General features: G+C 36.8%; 1 protein-coding gene across 1 annotated transcript in view; it reads right to left on the bottom strand.

Moving 5' to 3' along the window:
- The window catches only part of LOC137666333 (complement factor H-like), a 35,643-nt gene extending 21,008 nt beyond the window's left edge, over positions 1-14,635 (bottom strand). The window contains exons 1-6 of the mRNA XM_068406250.1: positions 14,572-14,635; positions 10,464-10,649; positions 8,507-8,612; positions 7,105-7,181; positions 5,194-5,388; positions 2,749-2,919 (exon numbers count right to left, since the gene is read on the bottom strand). Of these exons, the coding sequence (XP_068262351.1) occupies positions 2,749-2,919; positions 5,194-5,388; positions 7,105-7,181; positions 8,507-8,612; positions 10,464-10,649; positions 14,572-14,632 (796 nt within the window). The 5' untranslated portion in view covers positions 14,633-14,635. The remainder of the gene's footprint in view (positions 1-2,748; positions 2,920-5,193; positions 5,389-7,104; positions 7,182-8,506; positions 8,613-10,463; positions 10,650-14,571) is intronic.
- Positions 14,636-19,747: the final 5,112 nt, after the last annotated feature.

Genomic DNA, 19,747 nt, shown 5'->3' with positions numbered 1-19,747 from the left:
CACTGTGTCAAAGGATGGCAGGTTCACTGGGAGGCCCTAAATGGAGAAATAACTATATTTAACTAGGAACTGATAATTCAAAAGCCGTGTGATTAAGATTAGGGTCTTGTACTGACGCTGAAAGTATTTCACAACTGAGAAAGGATGAGAATGCGATTCTAAAAAGCTCATGATATCTTTTACAGCTTGAGAAGTCCGGCAAACATTACTTATAAACTGGAGCATGTCTTTTGTTTTTTGTTTGTATTCTGTTTCCAGTTTAGAAAATATCACCAACAATGCTCAGGTCTGGGAGGGGATGACTATAAGGGTATTACAGGTTGGTCCTGCTGTGAGTGAATGGGGTGAAATCAGCTGTGTACTGCTAGGCATTCAGTGGTAAGCCAAGTAGGATCCGAACCACTATTTGAATATGACCCAAGTATCAGAGCCCAGTATATCAGTGTCTGGAAGAATGTTTTATTTGGCACTTCTCAAAAGCAGTATGCTGCTAAACCATAGGCAATGCATATTAATTAGTATCATTACTAATCTTGAAGCAAAAAGGTCAAGAACTGAGTGGGCACTAAGACTGACTTCTCTTTATTTCTAAATGGGTCTTTCTGGAAGAGGTCCCAGGAAGGTGGGTGGTACATACACAACATCCTACAATGTTGCCCTGTTGCCAACATTTTTTTCCAGTTTTAAGCGTTTGGCAATTTCTTGAAGACAATTCAAGGCACTAATGATTTCTCCAAAATTTATAGCAAACTATTTCAACTGGGACATAACATGCATATTTCTGTTTGTGGGATTTAGAGATTTAATTACAGTCTAAGTGCTGTAGTTGAATTAAACTAAAGTAACATCTATGACCCAGAGGACTGATGTCAAACAGGACTAGCTTCAGAAATTAATGGATTTGTCAATTGCTCAGAAGGCTTTGGGAATTAGTTTAGAAAGCAAGAGGGAGTTTCAGCATTGTCAATATATTAATTTGCAGAGATTCTCAGAAAATTTCTGGTGGGAAGTTTGAACACCATGGATAATGTGGTTGTGCAATTACAGTTCTGATGACATTAAACAAATTGCTGTCTTCATCCTAGAGAAAGGGTCATGGACAGTGGCAGGATTCATGCACACCGTGTTACTTTGTTCTCTGTTTATACATCACTTCGTGTCTACGGTTCTTAGGGTTAGTGAACTTCAAATCTATGTTGCTCACAATTCTTGACATAATGGTTGTGTAGAAAGTACTATTGTTTTCAGCTTTATGTATAATCCAGCACTACAATTCCACTGTAATTTTCAGTTTAGTCACTTATAGCCATCAATGAACTACTTATCCTTCTGAAATTGGACTACTTCACATTTGCTTGAACTCCTTTGGAAATGGCCATGTCAGCTTCAGATTATTCTTCCTACAACACTATCTTACTATTTCAGAAGACCTCTTGAAAAGCAGCTTGCAAACTTAAGTCAGGATTTTAATTTGAAAGATACTTTGAAAGATACCTTTGTAATTTCCAGTCATTTCTGAAAGGTTGCACAGTACACTGACCATTTCTTACTGAAGTTCCATCAGTGAAATAGGGATCATTTTTGCATTGTCCCTCTTTGGTTTGTACTGGTTGATCAGAATTAGTAGTCTGAAAATTTCAAGAATGGATATACTGACTAGCAACCAAGTGCTCAGTCTGCTCCAACTACACTAGGGCTCATCAGGACACTCAGACAAAATGCAGATGTCAGTTCAGTAGGTCAAGCAAATTTCTCTTGTCTCAAATGTTCATAAAGGGTGAGATGTTGAGTGGTATTTTACTGAGTGGTTAGTCCTATGATTACAAGTCTTGGCTATGGTGACACAGCATCTCAACTACTGAACACAGAAGACCTGAAGATGCATTAACTTGTATCTCCCACTCAAAGAACTGCTTATGATTCATAAGTAGGTCATCAAGCTAAGACTATCAGCTTTCTCCAATTTTATTCATACTGCTGCAATTCATATGGTATCAAACAAATATTTCTCTACTCAGGCTTCCAACATACTGCACAAACACTGACTTGTACCAGTTATGCTCATGTTAAACACACTTAAAAAGGTATCAAGACTTGATGTGAAGACAATAGGGCTTCAAAAACCATACCACTTCTCTAAGAACTTGGCTTCAAATGTTAGTTTTCTCATGCCATTAAAAATTTCAGATTCCTTCTGTAGTTTGAATTTCTCTGGTATTAATACTTTCTTCTCCTGCTTACTTAAATATTCTTTTCACTGTCTGATTTTTCCATTCCTTAGATAAACATTTGCATCATATTTTGTAGAAGGTAAAGAGATTCAGCTTTATCCTTCCTATTTATCCAAATTGGGATTTTTTTCTAATCCAAGAAATCTTTTTCCTGTATTCTCCCCACTAATTCAGAATCATATAAAAAAAGAATAAAACAACAACAGCTACTAATGCTGCATGAAGTGTTTTAGTATCAGTCTCATTTATGCAGTATACTGGAGTGATTGCTGCTTTGTGGACCTATTTAACTACCTTGAAGTAACAAAAGACTGAATTAACTGGTTTTGCTACTGCTCTCCTTGGAAATCTCTTATCCAGTTGTTTGGTCCCTTCAACACTTCCAGATCTGCACGGGATATTGATCAGATGTGGATGGATTTCTTTTGTTATGAATAAACTAACTTTTGTCATTACTGATCTCTAAAATTACTTCCAAACACAACAAGTGTGCAAAATAACTTTAGGCAAGGCTAACCAGTGCAATAGGGGGTTGGATTCCATCCTGATTCAGTACATCGTACATCTGCTCTTTCACCGTATCTGTATCTTTCATCACAGGCAAACTGCAGTTGTTCAGATTCCTTGTAAGACCCCTTTGGAGAACGTACGTATCCATGCAGAATTTCCGGCACATTACAGGTAATCTCTGAAATTTAGAAAGAATAAAAATCCATATATTTTTGTTTATTTTTATTTCCTGGGAATAAATGCATATTGGAACAAAATTTAGGTGTTTTTTTTTTTAATTTGACTTCACAAAAACATTTGCATTTGGAAACTGTTTGAAACTTATTTGAGAACTCTTCAATGACCTGATTGTGGGTGCCAGGTAGAAAATGTGGTGTAGCACAGCATCAATAGAAAATTGGTTCATGAGACAGATTTCAGGGCTTTGCTTTGGATTTTAATGGATATCAGAATCAGTATATAAGGCAGGGGACATTCTAAAATAAGCAACTAGGCTAGCTGAAAGTTAGGATTTTCCATTTTTCCGATAATTTAATTTCCTTGTAATTTCCAGCAAACCTAATGCTCTCTCATAGCCAGTAGATGATGAGTTAAATCACGGCATCAACAGGAAAAAATAATTAAACTGCCTGGAAAACTGATACTAGAATGCTTCACTATCTATAAAAGAGCCTCAGCATGCCCAGCTCCTTGCCAAACTCAATAAAACCACTGAGATCTTCCAGTTTCCAAAAACTGCATTCATAAAGCCAGAAAATATTCAAGGTTTTGTTTCCTAGGCCACAAAGCAGGAGACTGAAGAGTTCTCTTGGATTCCTTTGCTGGATTTACTTTGTATTTAGGATGAAATATAGCTCAGTGAAACTGTCATTGTTTAATAAAATTCACTATATTCTGCAAATGTTACAAGCACATGTGATTAATCCCACTTTATGCTGTTCAAATTATAATAAATTGGGGTTTCAAAGCAGCAAAATGGAGCACTGAAATTGTGAAAAAAACATACATGTACCTGACATCCTGACATATGTTCTCTGCTCTTCTAAATGCATACTTCCTGATCAGATAGATAACATATAAATAATCTAAGAAACCTGATGGACTGAATATCTAACAGTAATCGTTACCATAAGCTTCCTGGGATTCATTCTTACATACTGACAATCCAGTTCCATACAATCTCTATTTGCAAAATGGGAGGAATAACCCCATCCACCAGTACAAGCTGTGGGCGGGACAGGGTGGGGTCGACTGGTTGAAAAGTAGTTTTGCAGGAAAAAAACTTGGCAGTCCTGATGGACAAGTTGAACATGGGCCAGCAATGTGCCTTTGCAGCAAACAAAGAAAACAGTGCTCTGGGCTCCATTGGGAAGAGTGTTGCCGGCAAGTCAAAAAAGGTGATTCTTCCCCTCTACTCACCACTGGTCGGACCACATTTGGAGCCCTGTGTCCAGGTCTGAGCTCCACAATACAGGAAAGACATGGACATACTGGAGCAGGTCCAGCGACAGGACATGAAGATAATTAAGGAGTTGGAAAAACTGACAGATAAAAAGAGGCTTAGAGAGTCTAGAGAAAAGAAGGCTTAGGGAGGGGGGAAGGAGGATCTTATTTATATGTATAAATTTCTGACTGTGGTGGGATAGGCGGAAGTAGAGATGATGGAGCCAGACCCTCCTCATCGGCACCCAGTGACAAGATGAGAAGCAATGGGCACAAATTGAAATACAGGAAATACCACTTAGACATAAGAAGCAGCATTTTTACTTAAGAGTGGTCAAACACTGGAATGGGTTACCCGGAGGGGCTGTGGAGTCTCCATCCTTGGAGATGTTCAAAAGTCGACTCGACATGGTCTTGAGCAACTTGCTCTAGCTGACTGCTTTGAGGGACATTCAGAGGTCCCTTACAGCCTCACCTATTCTGTGATTCTGTGGCTCTGTAAAAACTAAACATGAATTAACTTTCTAACTTGTCAAAACATGTTAGTCTGAAGAAACAAAAATCCATCATGATTTCTTTGTATTTTATATACCCTAAGAACATGAGCGAACTAAAATCATACTTGTTTTTTAAACTTGGTTCACGTAGATTCCAAACTGCTTGTAATTACTTTGGTTAAATCAACACTGAAGTGACTGAATCTCATGTAGACATACCAAAGCTAGTTTCAAAGAAATTGACTGCAGCCTGGCAAAACATACAGCTTGTAGTGAAAACGTGGAACAAACAGATGATCCATTATGACTATATTAGCATCCAGCATTCTCTATTTCTCTTTCTTATCCTACTTCCTTTGCATATATGCAACGGAGGTTGTTTACAGAGAAACTATGCTTAATTGCTGTGGAATAAAGTGAAAGCTTGGCAGTTTCCTATATGGTAACCAGTCCTTAGAAGTCTGTGAGAATAAAGCTTCTTAATTACAGATAATAAATAGTGTCCTTTTTACCTTGGCACTGAGGCACATCACTATTCCATTTTCCATTAGAAGAGCAAATTATTTCTCTAGATCCAACAAGCTTGTATTTTGCATTACATTCAAAATTTACAACCTGGCCAAAGGAATATTCTCGGCCTAGTTCAAATGCACCACTCATAATTATTCTTCCATTTTCTGGTGCTTGTACAGGTAAACACTTTGCCACTGAAAAATAAAACAAAACAAAAGGAAAGGGAAAAACTCAGACATTTTGAGGTCTATTCTGTAAAGTAAATTGACATACAAAAAAGTTAAAATACAGAAAACTCACTGTAATTTCCTTACACATTTTAAAAATATACATTCTTGTTATGTATTCAGGTACCATTTGCAACAGATAGAATACAAAACCCTAAGCAAAAAGACAGACTGACATAGGAGGAAGCTTGTAGACCAGCTCTCATCATCCTCTTCTCTGCCCTTGAAGGCTAAAGACAGAGCACTCACTGAACTAGATGACCGCCTGAGGTCTTGCCCATTCTAAATTATCCTATGATCCTATGAATTCTGTGGATGGTTAGATGAGCCTTGACTGACACATAAGTCCATTAAACTTTGTCAAAATAGATTAATTTACTTTAGAGCTATGCCAAACAATTTGCAATTTTCAGACAAATATCTGGAAAAGTGCTGCATTATAGACTGACTACAACAGTTCAGTTACTAACTAAAAATCCTAGTTAAGGTTGTCAGAACACTTATATTACTAAAGCAAACAAACACAATGTCAGCCATGAATTTAGACCTCTTGTATCTCCTAACTTTGTAACTGCAGAAAAAGGAAGAATTAACGTATGTCATCAGATATTTCTTATTAAGGGGGAAATGACTATCAAAGATCATTCTTACATGTTCACACAGATATCACTGAGCACGTACAAAAGTGGCTAGCGTTTTGCCTACCATAGCTCCCGCTTTCCTCTGACAACATTCTCCATCTTATAAGCCATCTGCCTTTTCTATAAGCTCACATTCAAGGTTCCTCACAATTAGGACATGACACAAATACTTTCTTTTATAGCCAAACATATTTCAGTCTAATGAAAATGCCTCAATCATGAAAGAAAAATCTTATGAGGACTTTGAAATTGCATATCTTGGTGATATCATTGCTCTATACTGTACAGAGATGTGAAATATCTGAGACCAAGGAAATGTCAAAACACAGACAACAAACTCTAGACAAGAGATATCTACTTTCATTTGTGATTCTTTACTTAGAGACCCTTTCCTGACATTAGATGCTTAACCTAAAAAGAAATTTCACCACTGCACACATATGTTAAAATAGACCAGTTAAAAATGATCTTTGGGAAGAAAGAAAGCTTATTTTCATGATCATACAGGTTTGAAACTGGTGAAAAGTTTTCAAAAATCAGGGAAGTATCATCTGAGCCATCCAGTCTATTAGGTCTGTGTCTTTCTTGCTCTCATTCTTACTTACTGAAGTTCTTGCACAGTATGCTGATAGGGAGAAGAACTTACAACAAAATCTTAATGTCTAGGATATTCACAGGGGTAGAGGAGGAAACTAGTTAAAAACATGCATGCTTTTGCATATGTCCAAAATGCCCCATCCCAGTTATCTTTTGTAACCATGTTTTGCAGACGTCTACTCTATCAGGGCCTTTAGGAGAGACAGAGCTTTAAGCCAGTCTGGGGGGTGACAAGACTCCATTTTGTGAACTCTTTTTAACAAAAGCTTGAGTGCTTATTGGACTAAAATGGTTGAACAGTCATTGTAAGAGTTTCACTGCTGCCTAACTTGAATTTAAACATAAGTGAATTAATACTAGTAGAGAGATCACTGACTAGTTCTAGATAGTATCCGACAGATAAAAAGACAGTTTGATAACGAATTAAATGTCAAACTCCATTTACCTTCACAGTGAGGGATGTCATTGCTCCATCCATCTGCCTGACAATCACGGTAATTTCTTTGGCTGAGCATCTGGTATCTTACCGAATAAAAATTAAACAATGCTAAAATACAGTCTCATTATGTGACAGAAACAGCAGTGCTGCTGTTTTTGAAGCAAAGGAAATAGGTTTCATATGTTCTAGCACAGACTAAGCAAAACATGACAAAACCAAGTAGTTTTTTGGCCTGACTCTTCCCTTTTTTGTTGCTTTTAATTGCATGTGGCAAAAAATACAAAAAAAAATCAGAAAGTAGGAAGTAATCAGTAAGATTACTTCATTACAGAGATAGCAACTTTGGCTACATAACACATAACCTAGGGGTAATTTACACAATCAATAGCAAGCAGCGTAAAACTCCTGTTGCCTGTGCTCTAGTATGACTAGAAAAGCATGTGACAGCATCAAAATAGGACTTAATCCAAACCCTATGTACCTCATGCTTTGATGAGCTAGTATTATTTTGAGGGCAACATGGCTACAATGCCACAGCTTCTGCTTTGTCTGAAATGTAGTCAGAGGAAGTACAGCTAGTCTAAAATGACAGTGAAGAACTGTCTGAATGTAAGGGATTAAAGAGAATATTGGTTTTGGAACTCTGTGGAACTCAGACTAGATTTCAGCAACACAAAGATGGCAAAAGCCTGGCTAAATCACTGTACCATGCTTATAGCTGATTTGCATTTCAAGAGGAAAGAATCCAGTCATAGGCATACTTAACTAAGCACAATACTGGATATTTGCCTTGCTGCAGTTTTCATTGGAGAAGATGAATAGAGGAGGAAGAGAGAAGAATTTCTTCCAAGCAGTCAGTGAAGACACATTAGTGAGTCTACCAGAAATGTCTTCCTTCAAACATTTTTACAACACATTTTACTTCATAATGCACAAAAATAATTTAAGCAGGAATGATGAGTTAGAGCTCTGAATAGGAGACTCTGTTGTATGGCCTAATGACTTTGGTAACATAACTGCATCATGACTGCCTATGGAGAGCACCGATTCCAGCACACAAAGCTGCATTTCCATCTGAACTGTCTGGCTGGTGGAGTCATGAGGCAGCTTTACAAACAGGTCACTATTTTTGTTTGCTACTCAGACAGCCATGATTTCAAGTTAGCTACAGCCTTATGTGTTTTAGACACTTTGGATGACAGCTTCAGATGCATAAGTTCAGTTACTCCAATAGCAGCAGACACAAGAAAGACTTATCTTTAGTACTACTGTAATCACAGAAATTTAAATTAAACAATAACCAAGCATTAAATATTAGTAAGCTGCAGCTGCATTACAGACAACAAAATCTTCTTTTAATATTAACACCTTATGTTAACTCCTATATATTGAATTAAATAAGTATTACCCATCATTACATCTGTACTCAACTCTGGCACCAAATACAAATTCACTTCCACTGGTAAGTTCAAAGGAGCCAAACTCAATATCTCCAGGATGTCCACAAGGCTTATCTGGTAAAAAAAAAAAAAAAAAAAAAAGAAGAAAAAAAAATTACTTACACCATACATAGGAATGTGAAAGTGTGAAAGATAGCATTTTCTAGTAATTAGTAGTGAGTATGGGCCTTCCAAAAATTCAAAAATGCTCAGCATTAGTTTGATTAACCCCTCCCCCCCTTTTTAATCACTATCTTCAATGAGAACATACTGGAATAAGGATTTGCTGGTTTATTTTTTTTAAAAAATTAAATAACAAATCAGCAGTTTTTATTCCTTTAAAAAGGCTGAGCTCACCTTAAGTTTTATGACAAATCTAATGGCAGGATGTAACTTCAGCTTTTCATATAACTTGCGACATAAACTGGTTCAAAGCTTCCACTCCAGAATCTATCCATGACTGGAAATGAAATTTCCTCAATCTGATGGGGATTATGCTGAGTAAAGAGGGATGACCTAAAGCCACATGAGTCTTTTGGTCCTCAGTCCTTTCTGCTCAAAGTTCCCCATAGGACTTTTATTGTGGTCTGGCCCTAACTATTTGCCCTGGATTCCCAAAAGGATTGCAAAGATGAACACTCCATCCTTCTCATTCATCCACTTTTGATGTTATAATATGAACTGCAAAATAAACTGCATAGCTAAAACCTATTAGACCTCCTCAGAAGAAATCTTTCCTCTTCCCTGTCGAGCTAGGCAATTTCTTTTCTTGGAGCATATCAACATTCTTGTTTTCTCCAAGGAAGAGGTGTTTGAGTAGGCCCTAAAACTGCTCCAGTGTGATTCAGAGAAAACAGACAGCCTCATGATCAATTTTGCTGTCTAGTGTGGCCTATCCTGAAAAGGGAATGTGATCACGCAACCTGTGGCAGACCATCCCACCTGCACCTTGCCAGTGTCAGTATTCACTGGGTGGCAGTATTTACTAAAATATGTTACTAAAAAGCAACACCAAATTTTGAATAATTTGAAAGATCCGTGTTCACTGAGTAGTTATACAAATATAAAAACTGAGAAGGTGACTAAATAAAAAAATGTAAAAGAAACTAGTAACAAATTTATTAATTCATTTTTACTCATTATTTGTATTAATCTCTGTTTGAATGACACCTGGGACTTTTAATTTTATTTTATCAAACCAAACATTTATATTCTACTAGTAAAAATTTTGTATGTTAGATATATAAGAAAAAAAGTTTGTGTGTCTAAAATTTCTTTGTGTTTAAAACTCATTTATTACAGAAAAGAAATATCTGCTGACTAACAATAAACTTAAATTTCTTCACTAATGAATTCTGTATGAGGGTGCGAGATACTTCTAAACCCTTGACACAGTATACTAGAGATAATAAATGGCAGCTCTCATCCTAATAATGAATTTTCCTTCGCAGATTACAAGAGAAGGCAGGGAAAAATAATTTCCTACTTCCAAGAAATTGTATCTTTCATAGAAGTAGTTAAATAAACTGAAAAAAAAGAAAATACTGTCTCTTGTCTCACATTCAGAAGCTAGGTTAGTGCTGTATTCTGGTTAGACTGTAAATTTCATCTGCATTAGACTTTTTCTAAAATTTCGAAGCAAGCTCCTAATACCCTAATATAAATTGGGTTAATAAGGCTGGCCTAAAGTAAGATCTTCTCCTGTAAAGAAAAAAAAAATTATAATCCTTTGATCTGGAGAAAAGGAACTTCCAGAAATCTTTCCTTATGTATACATACTTTTTAGGATGATATTTTAAAGGATGCTGAAATAAGTAAGTTACAGGTAAAGCTACAATGGTGATTTCACGTTGACATCACCGGCAAGTAATGTGATCTTGTCAGGTGTCAGGTCAAATGTTTGCACATGTTTTCATAAAGACTTACTTCTGCATTCTGCCCCTGGGAGGTGTTGCTTCCATGCTCCATCAGTACACTCAAACACAATTCGTCCAACTTTTATATACCCAGGTCGACATCTGTATGTTACTTGAGTACCATGTGGATAGGGAGGTTTGTCCCATCTTTCAGTAGGCACTTCTTTAACCCTCCTAGGAGGAGGTTCTCTACAAGCTAAAAATTGTAAATAAAAACATTGGTGACTGAAGCACATGCTACAAATGCCAAAATAATTTTACAATAGAAAATGTAGCAAGAAATCCTGGGGATATTTGTGATCAAACGAGCATATGTGTTCTACTCAATCATCACAAAATAGGAAACTGCCAAGAATCCACATTTTGTAGGAATATGAGTAGACATTTAGAAGGACATAAGAATAGTCAAGCAAGCACCAAGAAACCACACAGGACAGTCATAATTCATGAAACAGATTTTAGTTACAAAGACTGAGATGAGATTAGTGCCCTTGTTCTAACCACAGACATCTTTTACCCTTCCATCTGCAGGAGCTCCTCCATGCTTGTCCTTCCATTACCACAGAGAACAACTCCATGCACTCTGCAGTTTCCTTTCAAGCTTTCTTCTGCAGCCACCACCATCCTTACTGGCATTAAGTTCATGTGTCATTTGATCAAGTTGTGTCAAATCTCCCCTTACCTTTACATTGCCTAAACTTTCTCTCCGGGCTGAGATCACCTGATATTCCAAAACTTATTTCCTCCTGTCCATGAGATTACTACTTATGACAAGTCACTTATTACATGATGTAATTAATTCTAGGTATTCACTTTGACCTTTGTCAGCTTCGAAGCATTTTGACTCAATCTGGGGGGTGGATGGTGTTGTCTGATATTTCTCATTAGCTCAATATTATACAGTCTTTCCCCAAAACCTCCTTCCTGGACCTTCTTCAGTGTCCATGAAATGTACAGACAAGCCCATATGAATTACAAGAAATGAACCTGAATTAATTTTATTAAGAAGTTCCTCAACAGTTTGAGAATGATAAAAATCAGAAAAGGGCAAAGAAACAAATGCTGGGAAGATGTTAATGAAAGACTAAATGATCTTTGTTAAGAAACAATTTCTTTGTTGTTGCTTATAATAATTGGCGTAATATCAGTTACTAATTCTCTGTGCTTGGGTGAGTAAAATGTGTTTATTTTACCCAGAGTAACAGAGTCTGGACAGTCTAGCCAATTAGATGCAATGAAGTCTGTTTTACATCTGAACATGAAAGGTGAGAATTCATCACGAATAAATAAAACAAACTCCGAGAAATGAAGCCTTGGAAAAAAAACAAAACCTCTGTATAGAAAATAAACACGAGAAGAAATGTCCACCAGGGAAGAAACTTTCTTGGTGAGTAGATTCATTACTCAGTAAAAACCTGACACAAAAGTCCTCTCACCAGTTTAGTTGTAAGGCCACAGGTTTGAGAAAGCAGCAATACTCTCACTGGAGATTTCCTACAGATTGTCCAGGCGCTGCCTGGGACTACAGGAACAACATGTAGGATCTTTCCTCATGAGAGCAATGTGGAGTTATGGCTGGCTGAACTAAACTGTGGAGATCACAACCACAGATTAAGTAGCTGTGATTTTCAATACAAAGTGAGCAGATTAAATACTCATTCTTCCACATCGAAGTGTGGAAAGTGAATTTTACTTTAGTTGTACAAGGACATATCGTTGAACACTCACTGTTTTTATTTAAGCCAGTGAAGTACCTACCAAACTAGAGGCATAATTTTAGAAAATTGTTTAAAAATCAGAAAAAAAGATTTGTTACAAGAAAAAAAAACTGTATAATTTTAAGTGTTCTGTAGCTATGGCATTTTGAAAATACAAAGAAAAGAATGTTAATTGTGAGATCTAATAACTTTATTTTGGCTGTCTTAAGAAGCGAGAAGAAGTAGACAAGCTTTGGCGATACTGCTGAGGTGCTAAAGGAAAAGTATACCCACACGTTCACGTTTTTTAACTACTTTAATAAGTATGTTCCCTCCTATGAATGATTACATCTGAGTAAAAATTATTGCTTCTGTCACTAGAGGGTACTACCCTGTTATCAAGAAAGGTAGCAGGGGACTTATTAGCAAGACACATTCACTTCTTAACAACTTTTTGCAAAATGTAGGAAATGAGCAAAATGACCAAGACTCCCCTAGCTAGTTCTGTCTTTCAAATGTGTTAAAAAATGGTTAGTTTACCAAAAAAAAATTCTTTGTAATGATGAGAAAAGGAATTTTTCTAATTCTACATATTTTTCATTAGAGTTTGTTAAAATTAGTGCTTTCAGTTTGCAAGCTGAGAGCACATCCAGATTCTATGATTTAAAAAATAGGCTATTTAATACAGGGAGAGCTTCTCTGCTCTATTCCTCTCTTACTTCTGAGTTGTATTATATTTTTATTGCCTGTTGTGCAGAATGGGGCCTCTTAACTCCTCCCTGTTTACATGAAAAAAAAAAAAAAAAGCTCAAAAGAACCTCCTGATAGTCTCTTCATCATTACTAAGACATGCTTCTTTCTGCGTTTTATTTCAGCTTTCTCTGATTGCTCTTTACCACTCCTGCCCTGATGTCAAACTATGTGTTACACTATGTATATGTATTTCTGATTACAGCTAATTCTTTTTTTTTTTTTGATGCAGTTTCTTAGTAGCTTGAGAAGAAATCTGCTGATGGGATGTAGTTCAAAACTATATTAATTACATCATGCACTCACCATGTGTACTCACCAAAATTGGGAAGGTTTTATTTTTATATTAGAAAGTATGCTAAATGTGTACCTTCAAATCCTTTAGTGAGAGACCAGGCGAGCTACAATTAATCATTTAGTATTTATATGTGACTTGACCTCAGTCAGAAATAGCTCAAGCTGCTTTCTTGCCATCATTATGCTGGTAGCAACTTCCATAAAGTCAAGCACAAACTACGAATTCAGGTAGAAGTATTTTTCAGCCCTTGTACAAAAATCCATCTCTTGAAAAACTCACATAGACTTTCAATATGAAGCTTGAACGAAGAACCCTGCATGACCCATGGTAATAGTTGTCCCAGACAAATAAAATATTGCTACATTCACATTCCTTTGCAATCTCTCTGATCTAAAGAAAGCATAGTGAAAAGGAAGGGCAAATTCAGGCAAACTTTCTTTTCAAATACCAGGACCTTTTTGGACTTCTTTGCAAACAAATTAGACTTTATTAGTTGCTTTGGAGCAGTATTTATTATAAGTATATATAACAAAGATAATACCCTTCATTAATGTCCTGATTTTTCAAAGTAAATTCTATCAGTTTGTTTTGATTAGTAAGGTCTTCACGATCTTCACCTAAAATTAAAAACCTGAACTGAGCGAAGACACACTAGCTCAAAAACACATAGCACCCTTTATGCAACAGTCTATATAAAGAAACCCAGACAGAAAGCAAAAGAACTAAATTACTAAACATACATTAAACAATATGAACACAATATCAAGAAAAAGAGATTGAACAGAGAAGTAGAAAATATCAGAGGCTTCTGAAAATATATCCAGAATACTAGCTACCTCTTTAAACATGTATGAAAGCATACCTGTATATATTTATCTCACTTCATGGATTACAAAGAGTCTGTCAGTCAACAGATATTTTGTAAACTTTTCAGTCAATTTAGTAATCATTTTTCTTTCTCAGATTATCTCACAGATTATTCCAGAGAGAAAAAAATGCACATTTATTGAATATTTTCTATTTTAATCTATCAGCTCTTTACAGGTTTTAGATGTTAGGATAATCAACAAACATAATTAATAACAAATGAGTTGTCTGGCTCTAGTTTATAGGGATACTAACCATTAAAAAAGTTGTGCAACCGATTAATAACAGCAGTAGTTATCCAAATAAATAGGTAAAATAATACCTATGACAGGATACTATATACTAAAGGTGCTAAATACTGCCAGAAGAAATCTCAATTATTGTTGTCAGAAGTTCATTAAAATAGGCTACAATACAAACATTTTATTTACATATTGTTTTAGTTACCATCTTCACACACACTTTAAGAAAGGTGTTTGTTTTTTTCTTTTCACATTAAAGCTTACCTTGTTCTGCAGTACAATACATCCAACATAAGAGGAGAGATGTATAGCCCAGGAATGACATCCTAGAGATTCAGAAACTCAGCAAACACATTTAGTATTGTAGCCTACTTTTTTTGATTACTTTGTGTTATTTCCACTCCTATTTTACTCACTAACTGCTCCAGGGACTGACCTTGCAAAGTATTTATACTCTGATTTCAGCAGGCACTTCCCCTAATCCTCTTGCAACACACAAGTGTTTCCTTTTTTTTTGTCCTCTCCAAACTTTGCTAAATGAGTAAATAAATACACATCTGGCAATTACATCATACCTATTTTTTTTTCATATTAATCCCTTCCATACTCAGATAATCTTATTTCTTTTGGTATCCAAAAGAAGTTATACTGACTAGAACCAGCCAGGAACTAGAACTTTCAGGTAGCTGTAGAGAGCACATAATTAACTATCAATCAGTGAAATATACATTCAGGTTCAGTATCGGCAATATAACAGGTAAGACACTGTCAATAGCCAAAATGCTAATAAACACCTAAAAAATTTCTAAATTACCTTTCTTCACTAATCCCTTGAAGGTCTTACCATGCACACAAAGTTGTGCACCCACCTATGGTTATACACACAGTCCCCCTCTCACACATACCTTTTGTAGGAGATGTGGGTGCTTACTGTGTACCTGTGCTGCACCTTACAACCTGCTAATGCACACGCTAGGGTGAAAGCACCCCACAAGGTCACATACACATACCCAGTTGTGAGTCCCTACCTGTTGCACCCTGTACCATCACTGTCTGAGCTGGATGCAGGCTGCTGGCAGAGTCAGATTGGGAGGATGCTCTGTCTGGCCCAGATGGAGGTTTTGATGCTAGTGGGTGAACACACAGCAGTGTCAAACTCAGCTCCTCTGGTTTTGACTGCTTGCTCTTTTCCCATTGTTCTGCCTACTGTTACAAAGTGTCATTTGTCCCTTACATTTCTGTCCAAATTGGCACCACCCTTCTTTCAAAGCTCACTCTGTAACTCCCTGGTTACTGTTTAATCTGATTGATGGTCGTCATCCCCTTTAATATGATCAGCTGTAGCATATGCACTCTCAGTTCCGGATGCTTGAACTCACATTCCTATCTTAACAGCTGTTGTTGTTCAGGCCATTTTTACCAAGGATGGGCCATGTGAGCACCCTTGCAAACAGAAAAACAATATTAGGAAGTCTTTGAAAATTCCTTCAGCTTCTTCTAATGCAAATTAGATAACAGCATGTGTTCAGGCAGGGTTTTGCAGCAATGACAGAAGACATACCATGTCCGATTCTAAAAGTATTTTGTACCACACTTCTGATTACTCCTGTTTAAATACCATCTCATTCTCCTGCCTCGGTGCTCTGTACACAAAAGCCAAGTGAAAATTACTTGAAAAGGTGTTCTTTGCCAAAAAAAACCAAACCAAAACCAAAACAAACAAAACCTCTCCTATATAAAAGCAGCTGTCAGTATCTCTAGTTTTAAATAAAGTCCTCCTACCTTCAGCCAAGAAGGCAATTCAGAGATATCACCGTTTCCCACCAGCTCTCTCTCCCCTGCTGCAGTGCTGCTATTCCTCTTGTTCCTACAGTTGCTTTCCAGGTCACCACGGATGTCAGAGGACTGTGGTGCACCAGGACCATGGGTAGCCCTGAAGTGGATGCCGTTTCTTTTTGGGATCTGTGCTATGATGGTTTAGCATATAAGACTACAAAGATCAGGTCATATTGAGTGCCCTGTGTCTGAAACAGCCTTATAAGGATCATGCTTGCAGTAAAGAGTCATGCTCACTGGGCTATGGAAAACATGCCCTCTACCTATCAAGATTTAATTAGACACATGAAAAAAAACCCAAAACCACCTCATTTTTGTTTTTTAATCCTTTCAGATTGGAAATTGCTCACATTTCTCCTTCTGCCCTAGCTTTGCAGCTTCACAGTGACCTTAAAACTCTGTTCTCACTTTGGGCTATTTCAGTCTGTTACTGTTTCTGAATCACTAGCAAACCTCTCATGTCAGCCGAACAGTCTGCTACTGCACAGCCATTTAAAAAATAGGCACCAAGTGGCAAGATAGGAGAACTTCAAGAACATTTTTTTCCCTGAAGTTTAAATAATTTCAAACATTGCAGCATTTTACTCTATAAAGTGTATCAGACAGTAAAATGAAGAGATATCAAAAATGCAAAAATCAAAATGCAAAATACACAATAAAAAGTAAATAGGATCTTTAAAGATTTAAAGATATGTAAGAATAGCAAGATTTGTTTAGAAATAAATACTTCTTCTGGAAGAAAACACATGGAGCAGTCTGGAGCTTGTGCTGCTGCTTGTAGAAAATTATGACTACCATTTTTTTTTAAAGTTTCATTATGTATTAGTAGTATTCCCCCAATGGCTGTGCTTTCTTAAAGGACAATTAACATTATCATCAGCTATTCCTGTTACTAGTCCAGCACACAACCCAGCTACCTAGCAAAGAGGTGACCTAAGCATTTCTTTCTGCAGAAACACTGCAGAAACTTACTGGACAACATAATTATTATTTATGCTATGGTAGCACTCAGACCCCACCCCCCAGACTGTACTGTAAGATTCAGAATGAAACAAAACCAGGCCTCATCCCTAACAGCCAAGAATCTAGTAAGCCATAACAAACGTACGTTTAAACTAACAAACAAAAAAAAAAGGACAAAACCGATATGCTCATGTTGACCTAACTCACTAGCAAGCTCTTTTTGAGAAAAGGATGTGAAAGAGGAGAGTAACATTGCAGTGGCCATTCCTTTGCAGTAAGGTAGAAGTAAGGAAATGATGATGCTTTCGAATCAAAATGTGTGGGAACAGAGAACACTAGGGAACGATGCAAGACAGAAGTAATCATCTGAATAGGAAGTGACACAAAAGAATAAGGCAAAGTCCAGGCAGTTCTCGGAATTGAAATGGAAATAAGGAGCTGATCTTTGATCTCACAGATATGGTGTTACGGTCACAAAAATGGGGAAGGTAAAAAAGGCTGCCCTTACCCAAGCAGTAACTGACACACAAAATGATGGGTCTAAGAAGAAATATATGTTAGATTACATGAAATATAAGTGCAAGAACTAGATATCGTGGATGTAAGGATCTAAAATTACAATCTCAAAGTATTGTGGGCCCTGTAACTGTTGCACTGCTCAGCAACATGCCTTTGCTCTCCATCAACCTCAAGAAGCACAAGTATTGGGTAAAGGTAAAATGGAAGGCTATGGGACTTAAAGGTTGTTTTGTCCTCTTGCAACTCAATAGGAACCCACTTAGGCATCCTGGCCTGAGCTATGTCTGTTACTAAGTATTATTAGTATACAGTGGTGATATATATGCTTTTTAGACATATATTTTAAAAAGTCAAAATAGCAGTCAACAAGCTTAAATCCACTGAGGCATCCTCTAGATGGTAACCATTTCACACTGATGTATTTTTTAATCATATACTCCACATTACTACATAACAGTTCTGTATCATGGTAGGCAAAGAGGGAGAGTCCTCAATATACACCTCTCACCATTTTTTGCTATTGGTTTGATTTAGCCTCTCAGATCCATTCAGATTGCAGGATGCTGTGACTCTTCAGTCCAGCATGCCTAACTTTAGTCCTATAAGGCATCTATATCCTGCACTTTGGATTTGAGATTGCTTTTGGAGTTGATGGTCTGAAAGCCATGGGGGAAAAAAAAAAAAAAAAGATACTAACAGGTTTCTTGAAAAAAAAAAAACCCCAACCTGTTGTTTTCTGACTGAGGAATATACCTTTTCCAATGCTGAAACTCTGTTTTCTGAGATAGACAGTCCTTTATCAGCAAGGACTCTTCATTTCAGAATTTCATCTAGGCACATTTTAACAGATAATGTCGTTATACTTTTTTCTACAGAAGACTCCACCTTTGCAAACTATTTTGGAAGTGAAATTGCAGCTAAAGTGAATCAAATATTGTTTAAGTACAGTTTACTAATCTAAACGCCAAATAATTTTGTGAACTGTGAATGCTGACTCCCTAAATATTCTAGTCAGCTGGCAAAGCTGCAGAACTGTCTCGTGCGCTTTCCAGTGCTGTCAGTACTCTAGTCCCCATTTCTAGTCTTAAACCCAAAACCACACAGACACATCCAAGTGAGAATTGATCAACTTGCAGAAAAGTGAGAATTCCAAAAGTTCTCATTAGTGAGATAAACATCCAGATACTTCTTAATTTGGGGGGGGGGGAATCAAAAAAGTGAGCACCTGGGAAAAAGCCTTAAAATGAGCTCAAGTTTTATTCATTTATTTTTCAGTCAATCAGTTTTTCAGCCTGCCTAACCCTTTACTAGCATCAACAGACAAATAGCAGAAAGCATGTAAACCTTCCAAAGAAGGCATTTCCACTTACCATTTTTCACTGCAGCCTCCTTACAGTAAGTGTCTTGGGTACGACTGCTTAGCGAGTTAACTGAATCCCATTCAGACAATATTAGACTATCTTCCTCGAAAGGACAGTAAGTAGAAGTTACTCACATTACAGAACTGTTTAAAAGAATTTTGTGTGCATTTGCTTCACAAACGTCTCATCCTTCTTCACCTTTTGTCTTAAAAGTTTATCTTTACCAGTGTTCTTTCTTACCCCAACCACAATCTCATAAACTTATTTAGGAGAATAAAAACAATAGTTAGAATCATAAGCTTATCAGCTGGGGAACACAACTCTCTGAATCGTGGTATACAACTGAAAAGCAATGGACGGAACAGGTGTAAGAACTGCATCTATTTCAGCACCACAGTGCAGAGGACCATCAACACTTCAAGAAGGTGAAATTCACCAGTTTATCACGGGTGAGATTCTTCTCTAAATCCTTGCAGTCAGGTTTGGCTTTGATTTACCTGAATAATTTTAGGCACCAATCCCAACAGTAAAGAATGTCTCAGTGAGTGTCAATAATTAAACTGATTAATAATAAAGAAAACCTTACTAGCTTTTTGAGGAAAATATAAAAAAAACCTAACCCGATAATCTGATTTACTTTATTACAGCAGAATGCATAATTCAGATTTAGATAGAGGGGCAGAACATCTTGAATTAAGAACAGTATTAATAACCTATGTATACCTCCATATACAATGCAACTGTTCAAAAAGTCCAGAAGC

Source organism: Nyctibius grandis, chromosome 8, assembly GCF_013368605.1.
Source record: "Nyctibius grandis isolate bNycGra1 chromosome 8, bNycGra1.pri, whole genome shotgun sequence".
Taxonomy (NCBI): domain Eukaryota; kingdom Metazoa; phylum Chordata; class Aves; order Nyctibiiformes; family Nyctibiidae; genus Nyctibius; species Nyctibius grandis.
This window is presented reverse-complemented; position numbering and strand designations above follow the sequence as displayed.